This window comes from Pempheris klunzingeri, chromosome 16 (assembly GCF_042242105.1).
Source record: "Pempheris klunzingeri isolate RE-2024b chromosome 16, fPemKlu1.hap1, whole genome shotgun sequence".
Classification (NCBI taxonomy): domain Eukaryota; kingdom Metazoa; phylum Chordata; class Actinopteri; order Acropomatiformes; family Pempheridae; genus Pempheris; species Pempheris klunzingeri.
In genome coordinates, this window is record NC_092027.1 from 1611995 (window position 1) to 1631208 (window position 19214).

Genomic DNA, 19214 nt, shown 5'->3' on the forward strand with positions numbered 1-19214 from the left:
TATTTTAATTTTGTATAACTGCATTAACATGACAGCAGAACTGATGTTGCTGCTGTAAAAGTACTTTTTAACTATTTTATCTCAATATTAAAATATCTTAATTGAGATTAAAACCTTATTTTCTTTGTAAAACGTTAATGTGTTAACGTAACTGTAAAAGGAATATGGTAGAATATGAAAAAAGACAAAATATTCCTGCTTTCTAGTGAAGTATAAGTGATTAAATTACCCTAAAATGGAGTTATTCAAGTAGAGTACAAGTACCTCAAAGTCATACTTACTGTAAGCAAAGTACTGCTCTGATTACTTTAAAAACATAATCTAAACTGACTGAGAATAACAAAGAAAACACACAAACAATCATTATAATTAAGACTCACAGCACTTTTATTTTATTGATCACGTCATGATGAGGTTAAATAAAACTGCACGGTCATTAAGGATCGATCTCTTACAAACTGGTCACATGAATAAATACTCCTTTATAAATAACATCTAACAGAATAAAAAGTGAGGTATTTCAAAGTGTCACATGGTAATGAGGAGTGAACAACTTCCTGTTTGAATGCACTGAGGTTTTATTAAAGCACACCTGGTGAGAGATCAAGAGAAGCCGTCGACTTCCTTCCTCATTTCCTGGAAAAAAAAAAAAAAGACAAAAAGGGAAAAAATTAAAACTGAACGTAAAAAGTTCGTCAGTGGAAAAATGAAGCAGCATCACACCACAGGGTTTGTTTCACCGTATCACTGTCGCGCCATTTTAATGACGGTGAAGTTCATGTTTACCAACAAAATAAAAGATTTAATTAGAACGTGCTCATACTGCGGTGTTATGTCTGTTTCCATGGAAACACACGGGGCTCTGACTAATACCTGGACAGCGATCTGTCCCGTCAGTAGTCCTCCGGCCTCACGTGGAGCTTTAAGGCTCATATTTTGGTGCACAGCTGATTTTGGTCGGACCCCAGCAACTAAATCCAATTCCAATAAATAACCTGCATCACGTTCAGTTTCTCAGGTTTATAACAAACCAAAATTCATGAAAATCGTCTCAGAACGAAGTTAGAGTTGATTTTGTGGTAAAGGCTGCATCAGTACAGTTCACTAGCAGATCTTGACCTCCCCAATATGGCGGCTGTGCAGACGCACGCGGTATCTATGTTTCCATATCTGTGACTTCAGGTCTGTTTCACACTGGCACCTTTTACTCCGTGTTTAGTTGATTTTAAGGGACTAAACCTGCAAACTAACAGGGCTGACCTGCCCTGGAGCAGGGCCAGCTAGCCTGAGGCTAAACGTCCTTAGCCTGGGGTTAAGGGAGCCGCTAGCCCCGGGCTAAGGACGCTAACAGCTCCATTAGCCTGGGGCTAAACCAGAGCTCGTCTGGTGAGCCGGTGAGCTTCTGTCATAAAGTGAGACTCACGGTCCTTTTCACGTCAAGTCCTGGTTAAGTTCTGGTTCTGGTTAAGTTCTGGTGAAGCTGTGGTCTGTAAACTACAGCAGAGTTGTCACCTTTTCACAACAAAATACAGCATTTCCTTAAAATATATACTAATATACTATTTGGGTATTTTAGAAATGTTGTTGTTAAACCTCCCAACCTCTACTTGAAATTAAGTCTGACATAAATGTATTTTATTTGACATTTTATTCATGTTAATCCATCTATTAAATTATCTACCCATCTACTATAAATAAAGGCTGAATAAATATTTATGCTCATGCTGTTTCCTCATGTCCAGCGCTCTCTATGAGCCCTTTGTGAATCCTCTGATTTTGGTCCCTGGAGCGTGATGGTCGCACCTGAACGAGCTCCGTCTTGTTGTGGTTGTTTCTGTGTCTGTAGATGCACTGAGCCAGCAGAGCGTAGAGCTTCTCCAGCGGCTCCACCTCGGCACCCTCTGTCTTAGCCACCGCTCTGCCCAGGAGGTCCTGGAAAACAGCCACAGTGACTCTACGGCCAACAATCAGTTACGAACTGAACTCCTTCACTTGCCCCAATTATTCTATTAAATTAATTTTTTAAAAAGATAACGGCCATTGCATCATGCTAGTCAAACCCACCAGACTCCACTGACAAAAACAGCAATTTTAGAACTAAGGAGTGGCTGGTCTACCGCCGCCTCGGCCCGTTAGTTTGCGTTAGCGGCTTACACAAATATTGTGATGGATCTGAACTAACCCTTTAAAATAACCAAATAATAACACAATAACACAAATAAACTAACCAATCAAGGTAGCTGTAGACCAGCAACTCCTGTAAAATCCCTATTTTAGTGAATGTAGTCTGGTGCGTGTGCTGTTTGTGGTTAAACCAAAAGGATCTTCCAGGTCTCTCTCTGTAGGGATCCTTTCCATGATGCTGTCACACACTTAGAATAACACTCTGAGCCTGTCAGTGGATCAAACAAGCTCTTTTAGTGGACGGACTTTGGCGGATGAGGTTGCCCCAAAAGATTACATACAGCTGAGGTGATGTACTGGACCAATTCCAAATGTTTTTGTACATTCAAGTCATTTCGAGCCAAAGTATATAAAAATGGGGGCCATTTTTAAAAATACCAGCATTGTTCTTCAATTCCACAACTTCCCAGAAATCTCCCTGTGTGTGAAGTAACAAAACTACAGGGCCAATCAGAGCGCAGCAGCTCTTCCACCATCGGAGCAAGACCACACCCAGCAGACTCACCTTCAGCTTACTGCGATCGACGACCAGCGACGGCGTTTCCTCGTCGAGGATTCCCGCAGATTTGTCTCTGCTGAACAGCTGCATCTGCACCAAGGCCGCCTGGTCGGCCCTCGTCTCACCCCTGCTTCGCTTCTCTGAGGAGGAAGTGGTTCACCCTTCAGTCACTCACTTCTAAAAGAGCATTCGTGCCATCGACTCTCTGGGTTTACCGTCAGGTCGTGTTACTGACTCCCATTTTTCATGTGCACACCAGAAAGTCTCGGTACAAACAGGAAGTGGACGCCACACTGGCCCAGAGGGTCAAACACATCGCCCCCGCTCCCTGCGTGTCGCTCCACTGTCTTCTGTCGGTTAAACGCCCTAAAAAGACGCCCTAACAGTAAAATGCTCCCAGTGCTTTGTTTAATTTATAAGCAGACGTGGCTCTGCAGCCGTTTTCAGGGCGGCCTGCTGACGGACTGGAGGAGGTCACATGATCAACAGATCCCCTTATGACATCACAAGGGGAGCCAAATCTAAACAGCATGTTTTTGCACACATTTACAGAGCGATGAAGCAGGAGAAACAAGGAGGTTGGTCTTTTCTCAGCGTTTGAGGGTCATATGGAACCTTTCAGGAGTTTAGCCTTGGGTCTGCTCTATGCTCTCTGAAAAGTGTAACGTTTGCAGTCTTGTTAAGACTGATTGGTTGATTTATTTAATTTTCAAGCAGTTTTGGGGGAAAAAAAACGGCTCCTTAAATGTGAGATTTTGCTGCTTCGCTCTGCTTTATTTTGTCTGGAGATTTCACCTTGAGTTCAGAAAAACTGAGAATCTACAGACTGAATTAATAATCGATGAATCGAGGGAATAAATGGCGGATGAGTTGATAATGAAAAACACAATCCAGCCCACTCTCTGCGTCTCTGAACGGTTTACTGGAGGTGAATGTGCTAATGCTACCTCTCAAATTGGCTGTATTCATGTGTCTGTTGCTGAATCTACCAGGTTAAAAAGATCCAACATTCATCCATGAGGGACATGTGGAGCCAAACCAGAGACCTGCCGCCGCGCAGCCTTTGAGCTGTGAGCGCCTTTGAGGGTTCAGATGAGTTATCGGAGACGGCGTTGTGTTCTCAGCCGTGCGTCACCTCGGCTCGAAGCCCAGAGCCCTGCAGAGCCTCCGAGTGTGAAGCTCTGGCCTGTTGAAGCTTGTTCAGCAGCAGCAGCAGCAGCAGCAGCAGCAGCAGCAGCAGCAGCAGCAGCAGCAGCAGCAGCAGCAGCAGCAGCAGCAGCAGCAGCAGCAGCAGCAGCAGCAGCAGTCTGACCTTCACTACCTGTTTCACTCCGTTTTCTATCTTTGAAGCTGCAGCAGCGTAGCGTCGGCGAAGCACTCACACGAGGTCAGAGGCGTCCACCACATGACACTCTGACATATACAGACCTAATTTGCTCAGACAAACCCTGGTCTTCGGGTTCGGGGGCGTCTTTGAGGCGCGGGTCCGGTGCCTGAGGCTCAGCCTCCCCGTGGGGGCGTCAGGCAGCTCTGGATGGCGGCCGTACCCGTTCACGAGGACTCCGTTCAAGCCGTGGTGATACCCGTTCGTGGCGGCCGTCAGGTGGCTGTGCTCCCCGTCGCTGCTCTCCGATGGGGTGAATGAGCTCGGATCAGAGGAGCTGTTCGTCAGCCCTGTTTCAACAACTCTGTTTTCCTCAGAGCTGCCCCTGCTGGACGTGAAGAAGGAGGAGGAGGAGGAGGAGGAGGAGGAGGAGGAGGAGGAAGAGGAGGCAGGGACCGGCAGCTTCTTTTTCTTGGGTTTCTTGATGACACCGGTGCTCCATTTGGACTTCCTCGGACGTCTGAAACGCCTTTTCTTACGAGCTGCTGAGAGAAAGAGACGAGGAGGGGGGAGGAGAGGGGAGAGCAGGAGGTGAAGGAGGCGCCAGGACGCTCAGAGCAATCAAACCTCATCTCTCCACTTCTGTTTGTCTTCTCTTGACTTCTCCGTTCCACATGTACTCTCCCTCTCGTTGCTCCCTGTCTTCCTGTCCACGTAGCTCCACATCACCCTCACTTTCTTTTTGGTGCAACACAGCAGTTTTTATAGATAATTGTTTCCTCTTTGCTGAGACTTTTCTCCACTCGGAAATCAAATCATATTCTGGGGACATTGGATTGTTGGATTTTTGTACATTAATTGATGAACATTCTGTAAATACAGTCCTTAAAATCACTATGTATAACCTTAAATTAGTCAGTTAAGCCCAATTATTTCATCTTACTTTCAGGAAAACGAACACATTTCATCCCTCGTGGTGGACTTACGTCGGGGCCCGGTGCTGTTTGTGGTCAAAGCTGAGCTGCAGACGCCGTCGGCCTCCCCTGGGCTGGCCTCAGTCCCACAGGAAGTGGCTGAAAACAAAATAAAAGCCTTAGTTTATAGTTGGGAGGTTTGATGGTCGGCTCACTGGGGTCTAAACGTTTACATTTTATATTTCAGGAAGTATTTCAGGCTGCTCTTTTATAAGGTTTGGGTGGACGCCGTCATTGCTGAACCTCCTCAGCCCCTCCATCTGTCTGTGGGACGGACAGACAGACAGACAGACAGACAGACAGACAGACAGACAGAGGAGGCAGTTTCAGGAAGTAGTCTCACCCCTCCTGATGCGCGACTCTTTGATCTCCTCGCAGACTCTGTCAAAGTCTTCGTCCAGCTCGTCTCTGATGATGGCGCGCACCGTGTCCTTCAGGGCGCTCGCACGGTGACGGATGTGACGGTCTGAGACACACACACACACACACACACACACACACACACACACACAGTATTTTACGCTTAGATGTATGACACTGATTTCATTTCTGCAAAATATGGCGACATAATAAGAAACTCAATGTCAGTAGATTTTTGTTTCTTGAATTCTGTAGCGATGCAGCTAATGTCAAACTTATAGTTTACTCTATCAAATTAATATTTACTGATTTAATTGATCTTTTAGTCAATGAAACCCCCAAATAATTAAAAATTCCTGTCCAACAGTTCAAAAGCCAAATATACTCAATTTACAAAGTCATTTAATCGTCTGCTACAGATTGTTTGGCATTTTTATTTGATAATTGACTTATCAGCATTGTTGCATTTCTGTTGATGAACTAATTGATGAATCGATCATTCAGTCCAGCTCTAAGATACTGGTGGCTGAGCCCCTGATGGAGAGGTGACAGTGTTGAATCGATCACTAGGTGAGACATCTGCCTCTGTTTTATTTCACCTGTTAAACCCACTGACAGACAAAGAGGCTCAAAGAACCTTTCAAGTCTTTCATGAAAATGTTGAGGCTTTCAAAGCTTTCTGAACCCTGATCGATCCATCGTCCCGCTGGAACCACCTGCTCAGTCAGTCTCATGGAGACAGTAAAGACTAAAAAAGTAAGATTAAGCTCCAGCCAACAAAACTTTTATCCTAAAGGATTAAGCAAAACCGACTCTGAGCCCCTGGTTCTTGTGCTCGGTCTGATAATTCTCGTCTCACCCATGGGGTCGCTGTCTGGGTTGTACTCGAGGGCGTTCTGCCAGATGAGGTCTGCGTCGGACATGAACTCTGCGACGGTGACGTACTTGTTCTCATCGATGTTGGTCAGCAGCGTGGAGAGGTCCATGGGCTTCCTGACCACCATCAGGTAGTCCGGGACCTGGAGGAGACGGAGACATGTCAGAGTTTTGGGAGGTGGTAAGTGACGACTTCTGGACCATCGCTGGATGATCCAGTTTTCAGTTTTCAGTGGATGTTTTCCAGACTAAACTCTCACAGAAGAACACGGCTCCTAAGATCTCACTTGGCTTGGGAACGTTTCATCCACATCAGCTTAAAAAGTGTTGAAATCAAAAATAGTTGACTAAACAATGTCACCAGTTTCCCTTTTTTTAGGACTTTAAAGACGTCCCTCTCATCCGTGTTAGTTTTTCTGCTCACACACCGGCAGAATCGCTCACCTCCTCTATGTCGACCGGCCTGCTGAAGGCCCTGAAGCGGCGGTCCAGAGTCAGACGCTCGGTGACGTTACGCAGGAAGAGTCGGAGCTCTCGCAGCACGTCCTCCTCCTGCTCCTCCAGGTGGAGGCGCTCCTGCTCCAGCAGCTGGCGGGGGGGAGGCAGGGGAGCCAGGGGAAGGATCTCCACGGCCTGGGTCACTGAGAGGCAGAGGAGGTCGATAACATGATCATTTAGTCACGACGTGAGTCGCAAAGCTTTAACACGGAGTCACATACGTGCTTTTTTCTTGGAGGGTGGAGCCTCGGCCGCCTGGTCCAGAATGAGGTCGTGGAAGAAGTTGGTTCTCTCCTGCCGGGTGGGAACACCGATGGTGTAAACCTCCCCGTACCCCTCCCGAAACAGAGACTGAATCTGAGGACACAAACAGAAGTCAGAGCACTTTCATGATGTATTTTCCTCCAAATTTGTTGTTTTAGTGTCTCGAAAAGGCTAAAAAAACCACAAAAGTTTGGCTCCCAAACAGCCAGATGTAATAGATGTGAGAGGAAAAGGGTTTCAAACTCATTCTGTGATTCTGTGATAATGTTTCTGAGTCCAGGCTTCAGTCCAGCTGCTCACCTCTGGGTCCAGCTGCCGATGGGAGACGCTGCAGGTGGCCAGGAGGAGGATGGGGGTGAAGGAGGGGATGCTGCCCAGCAGGCTGAGGAAGGAGGCCCTCAGCGCGGGGCCTGCAGTCTCCCACCACTGCTGGATGTGGGGGACGTAGAGGATGCTGGGAGACGTCCGCTTGGCCTCGCAGAACACCTTTTTAAGCATAAAACTAATTACAGAAGCCGTTCACAGTCTTATCTCAGTCATCTAGAATCCTCTGCAGCTTCACAACCAGATTTCACACTGGAAACTAACTTAGATTAAAACTGATCTTCATCCTGCAGAGAATCATTTCATTTTTTGTCCCAGCTGAAATCCTCTTCTCACCACTGAGCTTCATTATCATCATCATCATTATTATTCTTATCAATCAGGACCAGCAAGCCTCCCGTCTGACTACAGCTGCTCAGCCCTCTCAGAGTTGACAGATGTTTGCTGAGGAGTCACCTGGGCGCAGGCCTCCTCCGGGGAGGTGCTGCTGACACCAAACAGCACCGCAGAGTCCAGGCTGTGGACGGTGAAACGCTCCAGAGCGTGCAGAACCGCGGGAGCCAGGTGGGAGGTCTGACCGGCACCGGGACGGCCTGCCAGGAGCATCCTGGGACGGTGGGACGTCGGCTGTTTGACTGCACTCCTGCGTGATGAGAGAGAAAGATGTTTTATTAGGCGTGACGCCCCTCCCTCTGTGCTGGAGGCCGTCCCGGCAACCTTGGCAGGGCCGGGGAGCTCGGACTTCGTGGTGCCACACTGATTTCTTCATTGCATGTTCCAGTACAAGTAGAAGTAATTTTTGGGTTTGCAGTCTTAAACACACAATGGCAATGATTTATGAGAAAGTGAATGAAAAAATACAACAAAGAACAAAAGATGTGAGAAACCAGCAGAGAGAGAAAAACCACAGCAGCTCCTTTAAAGAGACACTAACGCTCTGTAGTAAAAACACACATTAAAGGTTATAATATTGAATTCACAAAGAGGTGAAATGAGCCTTGGCTTGTGACTGACCAATCAGATGAATGAATACATCACTTCTGGCTCCAAAATCAAGATGGCGACCCATAAACCAACGGGTGGCTTCCTCCACTTCTATTATTTTATTTACAAATTGTACAGTTTGTTATTGAATACAAATACAGTAAGTGACAAAAACTACAATTAAAGGGGTGTAAGTGTCATTTCATGTCACTAATTCAAGTTGAAAAGAGTCTAATTCGATGAGGAACGTTTGTATTGTGTTAACAGGCCTGTCGAACATGACCTGCTGCTCCCGGCTGGATCAGACTCACCTGGCAAAGTGCAGGAAGTTCCTGCTCTGGGAGGTGGAGGGTGCCGAGATGCTGGAGCCCTCATCAGCTCCACACATCAGGCCGTCGTCAAGGACACCGGAGGTCAGGTCTGACGTGCAGAAAACAAGAGATCAAAGCGTTTTAATTTATCTTTATTCAGTCCAGCTGTCTCTCTTTTACAGAACAAGCAGCAACCACAAGAACAGAACACATAAACAGAGACTATAGCAAGAATTAAAGGGGCACTTACAAGAATCGACAAAGACATCACGTAATACGGTTTTAAAATCTCCAAAGGTAATGAATGACTCCAGTCTGAGGGCAGGTCATGCAGAATACCTGAAACCAGTTCTGACAACACTGGTGCGGATGTGAGGGATCTCTAAAGTTAAGAAGTCACTGGATCGATTTAAATGAGATGTTTGACTGTCTGTGACTCAGTAAGAGTGATATGGGTGAACTTTAAAGTTTTAATAAGTCAAAACACATGATATTATTTCTAATATAATATAATGGTTCCAGGTTTGAACCTGAGGTCTTCCTGTGTGGATTTGTCATGTTGTCTCTGCGCTTGTGTGGGTTTTCTTGGGTACTCCGTGTCCATGTCCAAAGACATGCAGGTGGCTCTAAATTGCCTGTAGGTGTGACTGTGAGCATGAATGTCTGTCTGTCTCTGTGTGTTGGCCCTCCAGGGTGACCCCTCCTCTCGTCCAATGCCAGCTGGGATTGGCTCCAGCACCCCCCGCAGCCCGTAAGGATAAGTGAGTAGAAGTAAGAGTCTGTGGTGGAAGTGGAGAATACCATGTACTTAAGTCTTTTCTGCATATGAAAGTAGTGTGAGATTAAGAGTTGTCACTAGAGTATCACATGCAGACTGAAGACGAGTCAGAGCCTGGGCTGGGGGGAGCCTGGAGCTTATAAAATGGTGTCATCAGCAAAGAAATGGTTTGGAAGAGTTGTTATTTATGTATAATGTGAACAGAAATAGATAAACAAAGGATAATCAAGTTGTAATGTTTCGTCTGGCTCACCTGGCTCCCTCTTCCTCTTCATCCCTTGCTCGGCGTGAGGGAACAGCCTCTGCAGAGCCTCCAGGATGTCGCGCAGGGCGTCGCCCAGCAGCGGGTGAACCACAGGCGACAGGGGTTTGGCGGGCGAAGCGGCGAGTCGGTGGCAGGCCGGCGACATCTTCCTCATGGCCGCCACGAAGTCGCAGCTGCTGACGGCGATGGAGGAGACGTCCAGCAGGAGCTTCTGGGAGGTGCCGTAGATCTGCGGGTAGCGGCGGCGCAGAGCGCACAGCGCCGCCTCGGTGCACACCGCCCTGATGTCGGCACCGCAGTAACCTGGGAGACAGAGTCGGTGCAAGGCAACCCAAACCAGCACCGTTTCTAAGGTCAGTGCTGCAGTTCAGAGTTCAGAGTGGAGCAACTGTACCGAGTAAAAGTCACAGCTCTTCATGTTCAATATTTATTTTGTATTGATGGAAATTACAATATTTATTTCATCTTACTGTAAGGACACATGATAAGTCTTGAAGTCATTTTTGTAAGTTAGCATTTAAAGGATCACTGAGTGGGATTTAGTGGCATCTTCTACAACTACTACTATTAATAATAACAACTTTATTCCATACTCCCTTGTTTTGTATCATTATGTCATTTATTATTTAGGCCACAGAGACATATTTTCTCTGTTCTGTCAAACATATTTTATCCAGATCATCCCACTCTTCAAACTCTTATTGAGAAAATGTGATTTTGCTCTTTGTTCTGCGACATCAGTTTGTATATAAGTATCACACTGGAATAAAGCGCTCTGTCTGGTGTGATGAGGCGCCTCTCTTACCGACACATTTCTCGGCCAGTTCATCCAGGAAATCTTCAGACGGAGGAGGTTTCCACTGCCGGGTGTGGATCTTCAGAATCTCTTTACGAGACTGAAACACAAACAGTTGAATCAAATGTAGTCACTCTGTGAAATGAAATGCACCAAAAGTATAAAAATGGGGGCGTAAATAAAGGTAGAAAAGGAAATGAAGCACAGTAACAGGACACTGAATGTGTCTTGTATTTCAGAGTGTGTATTATGGGATGGATGAAGATGGTCACCTCTCTGTCAGGCAGCCCGAACAGGAACTCCCTGTCGAAGCGTCCGGGCCGTCGCAGCGCCGGGTCGATGGAGTCCAGCCGATTGGTCGCTCCGATCACCACGACCTCGCCTCGGCTGTCCAGCCCGTCCATCAGCGCCAGGAGCGTCGACACGATGGAGCTGCAGGACGGACACAGCGAGACAGACAGACACTTTCTCAGATATAAAAGCCGTCCTGGTCAGCTGCAGGTCAGATGATTCAGGAGCATATTTACTGCAGCGTTGTTTCGTTTGCTGCGGTAGTTTATTCTGACCTGTGTATCTGGTCCTGTCTGCTGGACCGGACCGGAGCCAGGCCGTCGATCTCGTCAAAGAAGATGATGGAGGGACGCATCTGATAAGCCTGAGAACAACACACACACACAAGGTCACTAAAACACTCAGACTGAAGAGAGCAAATTAGACAAATCAGCCAGCAGGGGGCAGCGCTGGCCCTCCAGGGGTGTGCAGGTGCTTCTGAATGACCTCACCTGCTCAAACAGCAGCCGCAGCTGCCGCTCCGACTCGCCCACCCACTTGCTGAGGCAGTCGGCTCCCTTCCTCATGAAGAACGCCACCTTCCGGTTGCCGTGGCTGCACTCGTTTGCCAGCGCCCGGGCAACCAGCGTCTTCCCCGTCCCAGGAGGACCATAAAACAGACAACCTCTGCAGAGAGAGACGAGAGACCAAAACTATTCAATTATTCTGCTTAAATTTAAAATCAACGTCCCACTGATGACTATCTGACGGTCTCAGAGCGGTAATGCACAACCAGAGAGAAGTTCATCGACTTGTAAATCGATAAAAATAAACAATTACGTTTTATATTTCTGAAAGCATTCTTACTTTACAGCAGTAAACTGTCTGTGTTCTTTTGTTTTTCATACTAATCTAATGAACACATGATGTTCTCTTTATTCTGTATTTGGTCTTCTTCACATTGTGTGTCATCGTTTTTAAATCTATACTTTTAAATATATATTTATATAGGTTACATTTTTATGCTTAAGTTAAATGTGTGTTTACTGTGTGTTATTCCCTCTATGTGTTCGTACACTTGGCCAGTAAAGCGGATTCTGATTCTGGACGACCATTAACTGCCACTAAGATAGCAGCTACATACAAACCATATGACGGGTCGTAAAAGATCTCAACAGCAACATGTTAAAAACAAGTCCAAGGTGAGTAAAAAGAAGAAAAACGGGAACAAAAACTGCACACTGCATCTGTTTTTGTTCCATTACATAAACCCTGCTAGTCTGTTCAGTAGAATCACTATGGTGGGCCGTTTATTTTGTACAAACTTCAATATTTTTCAACTATTTTGTTTCAAGTATTTTATTTTATTAACATGGCTGCACTGAGCTGGATGTGAATGTGGATTAGTTTTATTAATTTCTGACAGCAGTGAGTTATTCCTGCGGCGATGGAGTTTATAAAGTTTAAAATAAAGTTTATAAAGCCTGTGAACATCTGTATCATCTGTGTGCGTGTCACCTGGGCGGCTGGATCTTGAAGTTGTCGAAGACTTCTGGGTAGAGAAGCGGGAAGACGACCATCTCCTTCAGGGCTGAGATGTGACCCGACAGACCTCCGATGCTGTCGAACCCCACCTGAGGAGCGAAGGAGGAGGAGCCGGTAAGACGAAAGGGTGGAGCCATAAGCGAAGGTCGACCAGTAAAACCATCAGTGGGCGTCGTCTGAAGACCCAAACTCACCGACTGGTCGATAGCCATGGGATCGATGTCTGCCAGACGTGCTCCTGCGTTCATCCGGTCTCTGCGAGTCCCCAGAAGGTCGTCCCTGTGCAGGCCGAGCGGGCGGCAGCTGAAAGGAGGAACCAAACACAGTAAAGCTTCTCGGTTGATAATCATTTATGAAATTTCCTTTAAAACAAAAAAAGCATATTTCAAAAACTTTTCCTTAAAGTGTGGAGATCTGGTCCAGGTTCCTGAGCATCTCTATAAGCGTTTAGGTTAAGGTTCCTCTACTGCGCGGCAGATTTCTGTCCTCACGTCAGCTCAGAGTCGTACTTTGTTTGATAGGTGAGGAAGTGACTTAAGAACAGGCGATAAATAAAGATTCTTTATTTTTTCATCTGTCAAAACCATCAAAAAAAACTTCAGATTTGCTTTTTTGCCCCATTTCAGACTTCATCAGACTTAGAAAATGGATCACCAGATTTTCCTCCTGAACAGCCGCCATGTTTCACAGTTTGAAAACCTAAAGCAAAGAGCCGTGCGTTTTGTCCAATCACGTGTCAGGAAGGGTTCGTGCCGTCTTCCCTCGTATACCCACTGACCTTCCAGAGACGTTTCTGGCGTTTTCCCCCTCATCATCGGACTCGTTGTCTTCATCAGAGCGGTTGGACCACGCACTCTTGGTGGCTCTGCAGGATGAAATGAAAAGAAATGATGAAATGAAATGAGAGATGGTCTCTTTCTCAGGCTGAGCAGGAGACATTTAGTTCAGTATTCACATGTAAGGAAACCGAATTTCAGACATTAACTTTTCTCTTTTCAACTGAGGCAGTAAATTTATTTCAAAGCAAAAAATAAACTAGACCAGATTATAATATTGGTCAACATGGAGCATTTTTTTTTAGGTCTGAGGTTAAAATAGCAATAAACAACGGCCCAACAGAAACACATTATCCAGAGCTGAAGTGGTTGTGTAGCAGTTTGTGGTTTCCCCCGTGTCTTTGTTTGTTTAAAGAAAAGAAAAAAGGTTGTGATCCTGCCAGCTGTCTGACCTGAGCGCTCCTCTGCGGGTCGTGTTTGGTCCTGAGGCGCTGATCCTGAGGGTTCCTCTCAGGAACTCTGGACAACGACACGGAAATCATCAGAAATATGAATTTAGAGACGCCTGGACTTACGTGAATGGAAAATATCAGCAACTGTCTGCTGAACAAAGCTGTAAGGATCAACATCAAATACAAATGCTGATAAAGAGGAGCATTTAAAGGGATAGTTCAGATTTTTTGAAGTGGGGTTGCATGGAGTACTTATCCATATATATCCTGTATTAATTACAGTAAGCAGACAGGAGTCCTGGTACAGACGCCAAGTAATGTAACGTATTTAAGTTACCCAACAAAAGGCCCACCTACAAAGATCAACATCACTTGACCGCTTTGCATCGCCATCTCAGAGCCCTTTTTGTTTGTATTCAAAAGTGCCAGACTGCATTGACAAAAACAGTAATTTTACCTAATAAAATATAGAAGTTGCAGGACTACCACAGACTCAATCAATGAACTAGCACATTAGTTCAGATCCAAACTAACTATTTGAAACACCAAACTCACTAAAAAACACATAAAAATTGATCGATGGATGAACCAGTGGAGCAGCAAGTCCGGTGTTCTGCAAAGTAGAATGACTGTTTTTGTCAATGGAATCTGGTGGCTTGAAGTGAGAATTCTTGCTTTAGTTCCCAGATGAAAAGAGCTGTCTGACGGCAAAATACAGGTGAAAAAATATTCTAAATATAGCAAACACTTAAGCTTGGTCCTTTTTATAGGAGACTAGAATCCGTTTTCAGGCAGCTGATGCCCACAGAAGTAAATTGCTTATTGTCTGTGACCGTGCTGACCGCCATCTACTGTAGGTGGTACACTGAGGTAATGAGGACATCATACAACCCCACTTCAGAAACACCTCTTTAACTTTCTAAAGATCATTGTGGCAGTGCTGACCGCTGCTGGGTCCCTGGTAGAGCGATGACGCTCGGCTCAACTTGGCGTCAAAGTTCTGGTTAACGCTGCAGTTGCTGTCGTCGTCTGCAGCCGCTTCCTGTCTGCCGTCGGCGTCACTGACCGCACCTGGAAATAAGAGAGTTTGGGGAGGGAATAAAAAACACGTGACCCTCTCAACTCCCATGATGCTCATTAATCTTCTGTCCTGGACGTTGGTACGAACCGGTGGCGTCCTCGCTGTCACTCAGCTCTCTCTGTGGCGGCACTGGTGTTCTCCTCCTCTGGGCTTTAGAGTAGATCTTCTGCAATTCCATCAGACACAAACACACTGTTCAGACATTTATGTTTGTTAGTTTTGATTTGTTTGTTTATTAACACAACACATTTTTTCTGATCAGATCTTTTCATTTTCAAACACCACGTATCACTGGTTTGTTCCATTTGTATTTTTCTTGTTGGTGTCTTGAGTTGATAGTTAGCTAGCTAGTTAGCTAACACAATAACAACAAAGAGAACATCAAGGTGAAGGATTATTTTTGTTAGTTTTGATTTGTTTGTTAACACATATATTCAAATCTAAAAGTAATATAAGCAAAACACATTTTTTTCTGATCAGATATTAGCATTTTTAAACACAACAAATGACTGGTTTGTTCTCTTTGTATTTTTCTTGTTGGTCTCTCAAGTTAGCTCTGCTAGCTAGCTAACACAATAACAAAAAACAACAAGGTGTATGACTTTCTTTAAAAGTTTTCATTATTATTTTGTGTGGCGTTTACAGAGTCACTTTTCAAAAGTTACTTAACTTTTAAATGTAAAAGTTGCTGTTTAAAACGTTGTTGCTAGGTGCTTTTTGAAAAATAACAAAAGGCACCGAGGTTGTCTGAAAAGCTGCTAAATCCAGCAGCAACGTTGCTAAATTGGCACCAGAGATGATAAAGCGGCCTGGACGTAAGCTGGCGGTGTGAGAGTGATGAACCTGAACTACCTCGGCTTTTAAACTCCACGTGACAAAGACGCACAAAGACAAAAACAAGGGCTGGTGCCTCTCAGGCTCCTTTCGGCTGCCTTCCAATATGGTGGCAGCTGATAGAGATTAGCCCCCGGCGCCCACTCCCCTCGATGGCGAGCAGAGGGAGGGGGGCAGGGTGCAGCTGGGTGCACCGCCCTCGCCGCGGCCTGATAAGAGAGGCAGCACCCACAGAGGCAGAGCGTGTGAACGTAGCCTCAGCTCTGTGTTGTTATTTAGATCAGCTGTCGGTTTGGAGCTGCCTGTTTAAACTACTGTGTGTTCAGTACCGTTCAGCATCCTGCAAGGTGACAATTTACTAGAACTGTCACATAACGAAGCCACAGAGGGGAAAAAAAAAACAATGTACACCTCCCCAAAAACAGTTTGAACTAAAACAAACAAGGAGAATCAAAGTACAATCTGTGTAAACTGAACACAGCTAATCTCACCTGACTTTAAAGGTTACTCTGAATAATCCACATACACCAACAGTTTCTATGTTATTCAAAGTAACCTGGACATTGAAATCTATGTTATTGTTGATTGATTTTCAATCCTGTGAGCAGTGCAAACTAAATTCATTTACAGTCATTATGGTTGGGTAGAAGCAGAAAGAAATAGACAAACTGACAGCCTCTCTGCAAACCCACCAGACTCCATTGACAAAAACAGTAATTTTACCTCGCAAAGCACAGGAGTTACTGGTCTGCTGCTGCCTCGACCGGTGAGATTGTTTGTGTTATTGTGTGGCACACAAATATTGTGTTGGATCCTAATTAACCCTTTAAAACACCAAAGTCACACAATAACACAAACAAACTAACCAACTGAGGCAGACGTAGACAAGCAACTCCTGTGTAAAATCAATGTTTTGGTCAATGGAGTCTGGTGTCTTTGAAGAGAGTGATTTCAACACTTCGAACATTTCGAACCCAGAATGTGTACAAACTCATTCAGCCACAGTGAGCACATTACTTACTCCTTCTGTGTTGTTTCTAAGCCGCCTCTTCCTCTTCACATTGTCCATCCTCTTCAGGACCGACCTGGCAGTGCTGCAGGGAGAGAGCGTAGGATTTAATATTTATATATATTTACCCTGATTGTGTCCTGGACTGTGGAGGAGATCACCGATAACACAAATAGACGCTGCAGCACATGCCAATCAAACAGTTCACCTTTGTTGTTAAAAGACAATCAGGGCTGCAACTAATAGTTATTGTCATTATCAACTGATGTTCTGAGTGTTTCCTCGATTAATCGATTAGCCATTTAGTCTAAAAATCATCAGACAATAGTGAAATGTCATTAAATTGCTCCTTTCCCTCAATCAGCAGGTCAGAAACTAAAAATATTGAGTTTGCTATCAAATAACCCAAAGCAAATATTTAGTAATTGATTACTTCTGCAGCAGTGTTTTCGCTTTGTCCTGCTGTCTTACTTGTTGCTGATGCCGTCGAACATGTTGGAGGCCTGATATCTGCTGGTCGGTTTGGTCGGCCTGGTGCTTCTCCTCAGCCCACCTGAACACACAGACGTGATGAAGACTTCCAGGACTTCCAGGACTCCAAAGCTTCCTGATATTCCAGGACATAAATAACGCTAACTGATAACGCCGCTGTCCTTACCTGAATTGTTCTGAAGCCTCTGAGATTTCCTATAAACACAAAAACAAGGCTCGTGTTACATTAAAGCGGCGGTGGAAAGTCATTTGTAAAGTCAGTGTAGAGCTCATCTGGCCCTATATACATATAAAAATATAAATATAGACATATATTTATCACATGAAGCCATCTGTGATGTGTAATATATTTTTTTCAATGGATTTTCAGACTGATAACATAAAAACTCATAATCTTCTGTCTAACTATTTAACTAATTCATTGATTAATGGTTACAGCAGTGTAGGCGGTCATCAAACAACACACAGGTCCTTTTAGTCCGACCTGATGATGGCCGGTCCCGCTGGTTTCCCATCTTCGTCCGAATCGACGTGATTCTGTTCGTCGTCGTCGTCGTCGGAGGCTTTGAATCCCTGAAATACACGTCAACGTCGCACTGACATGAATGCAGATGCTACAACAGTGCACACGTTTGTTTTGATAAATAAATAATTGGACACATACAAAATAAAAACAACAGCAATTAGACTCAGACATGAGTGACTTAAAGGTGTGACTAGAGTCAACAAAGTGTGGTCAGGTGTAAGTAAACAACATATGTCAGAATATCATATAATATGATTAAGAAATGATACCATACTCATTTATAAATATCATAAATATAGTATATAATGTAATTAAACAGTATAGCATATTAGCATAATATAGTACATGGGATATAAGACAAAATGAAGTATGACATAATATAGTACAGTGTAACAGTACAGCACAGAATATAAAATATAATAAAGTATAATGTGAGTGTAGTAAAGACAAGCTGAGTGTAAATAATGTTTAATAATATAATAAAGCACATTTACAAACCAATGACGGTTTAAATGGATGTTAACAGGTGAATTATGTTATAATGAATAAAACAAATGTCAGGTTATTGAGGCCTTTATTCTAATCAATACTATAATTATTGTTTAATGAAATTAATAATAATTAAGTTGTGATACACACTGTGTTTTTTTTTTTAATCAATAATAATTATTTCCTGGATAATTTAGTACATTTCTTCATCATTTAATTGATAGAAACTGTGTGATTCCTTTTACAGTAATCCAATTTAAACTAAACTAACTTTATCTTTTAACTTTAACTCCCTCCTGGGTCTTAATAGCTTTAAACTGACCCAGACAGACGCACTCACATCGGACAGTCCGGGCTCCTCCGGCCGGGTCACCGTGCCTCTCCTCCGGGTCCCCGGTGGAGTCCTCCGCCGGGACTCGGAGCTCCTGGCCGGCCTCCGCTGCCGCTGCGGCCCGCTGCTCTGGTCCGCGTCCCCGGTGCCTCTGCCGCGGAGCGTCACCATGGTAACGACGCACAGACAAGCTAGCACGCTAACAGTTAGCTAACAGTTGGCGGCTAAATAAACGGTAAAATAACGAAGGGAAAAAAACGGAGCGGAGATAAAACTCGTCGTGGTATTTGCCGGTTGTACTGCTCGGATGACCGGCCTGCTGCTCGGTGCGCGGCGGCGGAGCTGAAGCTCACACACACCCAGAAACTCGCTGATAAACACGGTGACAGACCGTCTGTGTCTGTGCGTGTCCGTGTGCGTGCGTGGATTCAAAAAGGACGTGTTCTGCCGCCACCTAGTGACGTCATGACGTAATGAGCGTATGTAAACAAAATAAATTAAAAAAAAAAACAAGTATATTTAAATAAATACAAAAACATATTGACACATACATATAAATCATATTGTTCTAAAATTTAATATATATAAATTTAGTAAAATATAATGCATGTCTTAATTTTTAAAGATAACTATGTTCCTGAAACCAGAAAACCACAATTGACATTAAAAATCAATCAGTTGTTTTCTTTCCCTTTTTCTTATATTACTGTTGTTAACAGATTTTTAAGAGCATCAGAAAACATTAGCAACTTAAATTTGTTGTTTCCTGTTAGTCGACTCTTGTAGTCATTTGGATCGCTGATTGTGCTTTTAGCTAAATTCAAATAAATTCAAATAAATCAAATATTTTTTTGTGTTTGTTAAAGAAAGGCTGTATGTTTTATTTTGATTGATTGAGTTTCTAAAGTATTGGCACCAAGTGACTGAGCTGTATCATTATCATAGACTAATAGTAGTTGTGTGTTAAAACAT

The 19214-nt window shown here is 44.4% G+C and overlaps 1 protein-coding gene across 3 annotated transcripts; it reads right to left on the bottom strand.

The window, feature by feature from the left end:
* Positions 1–390: 390 nt before the first annotated feature.
* LOC139215433 (ATPase family AAA domain-containing protein 2-like) lies at positions 391–18570 on the bottom strand. Of its 3 annotated transcripts, none has more exons than XM_070846398.1 (28): positions 18252–18570; positions 17381–17469; positions 17063–17091; positions 16876–16957; positions 16417–16489; positions 14649–14727; positions 14426–14551; positions 13481–13547; positions 13031–13117; positions 12447–12555; positions 12226–12341; positions 11220–11394; positions 11004–11092; positions 10710–10869; positions 10447–10537; positions 9630–9944; positions 8599–8707; positions 7760–7946; positions 7280–7465; positions 6937–7072; positions 6662–6858; positions 6201–6360; positions 5325–5447; positions 4994–5080; positions 4112–4552; positions 2690–2823; positions 1804–1932; positions 391–636 (listed from the first exon to the last, which is right to left on the bottom strand). In XM_070846398.1, exons 1-28 carry the CDS (start codon positions 18411–18413, stop codon positions 604–606), a joined length of 3771 nt encoding a protein of 1256 aa, XP_070702499.1. In that variant the 5' UTR covers positions 18414–18570; the 3' UTR covers positions 391–603. The 3 variants fall into 3 exon arrangements, with proteins under 3 accessions (XP_070702499.1, XP_070702498.1, XP_070702497.1); XM_070846397.1 differs by having other exon boundaries at positions 4112–4549; positions 18234–18570; XM_070846396.1 differs by having other exon boundaries at positions 18234–18570.
* Between the last annotated feature and the right edge of the window lie 644 nt (positions 18571–19214).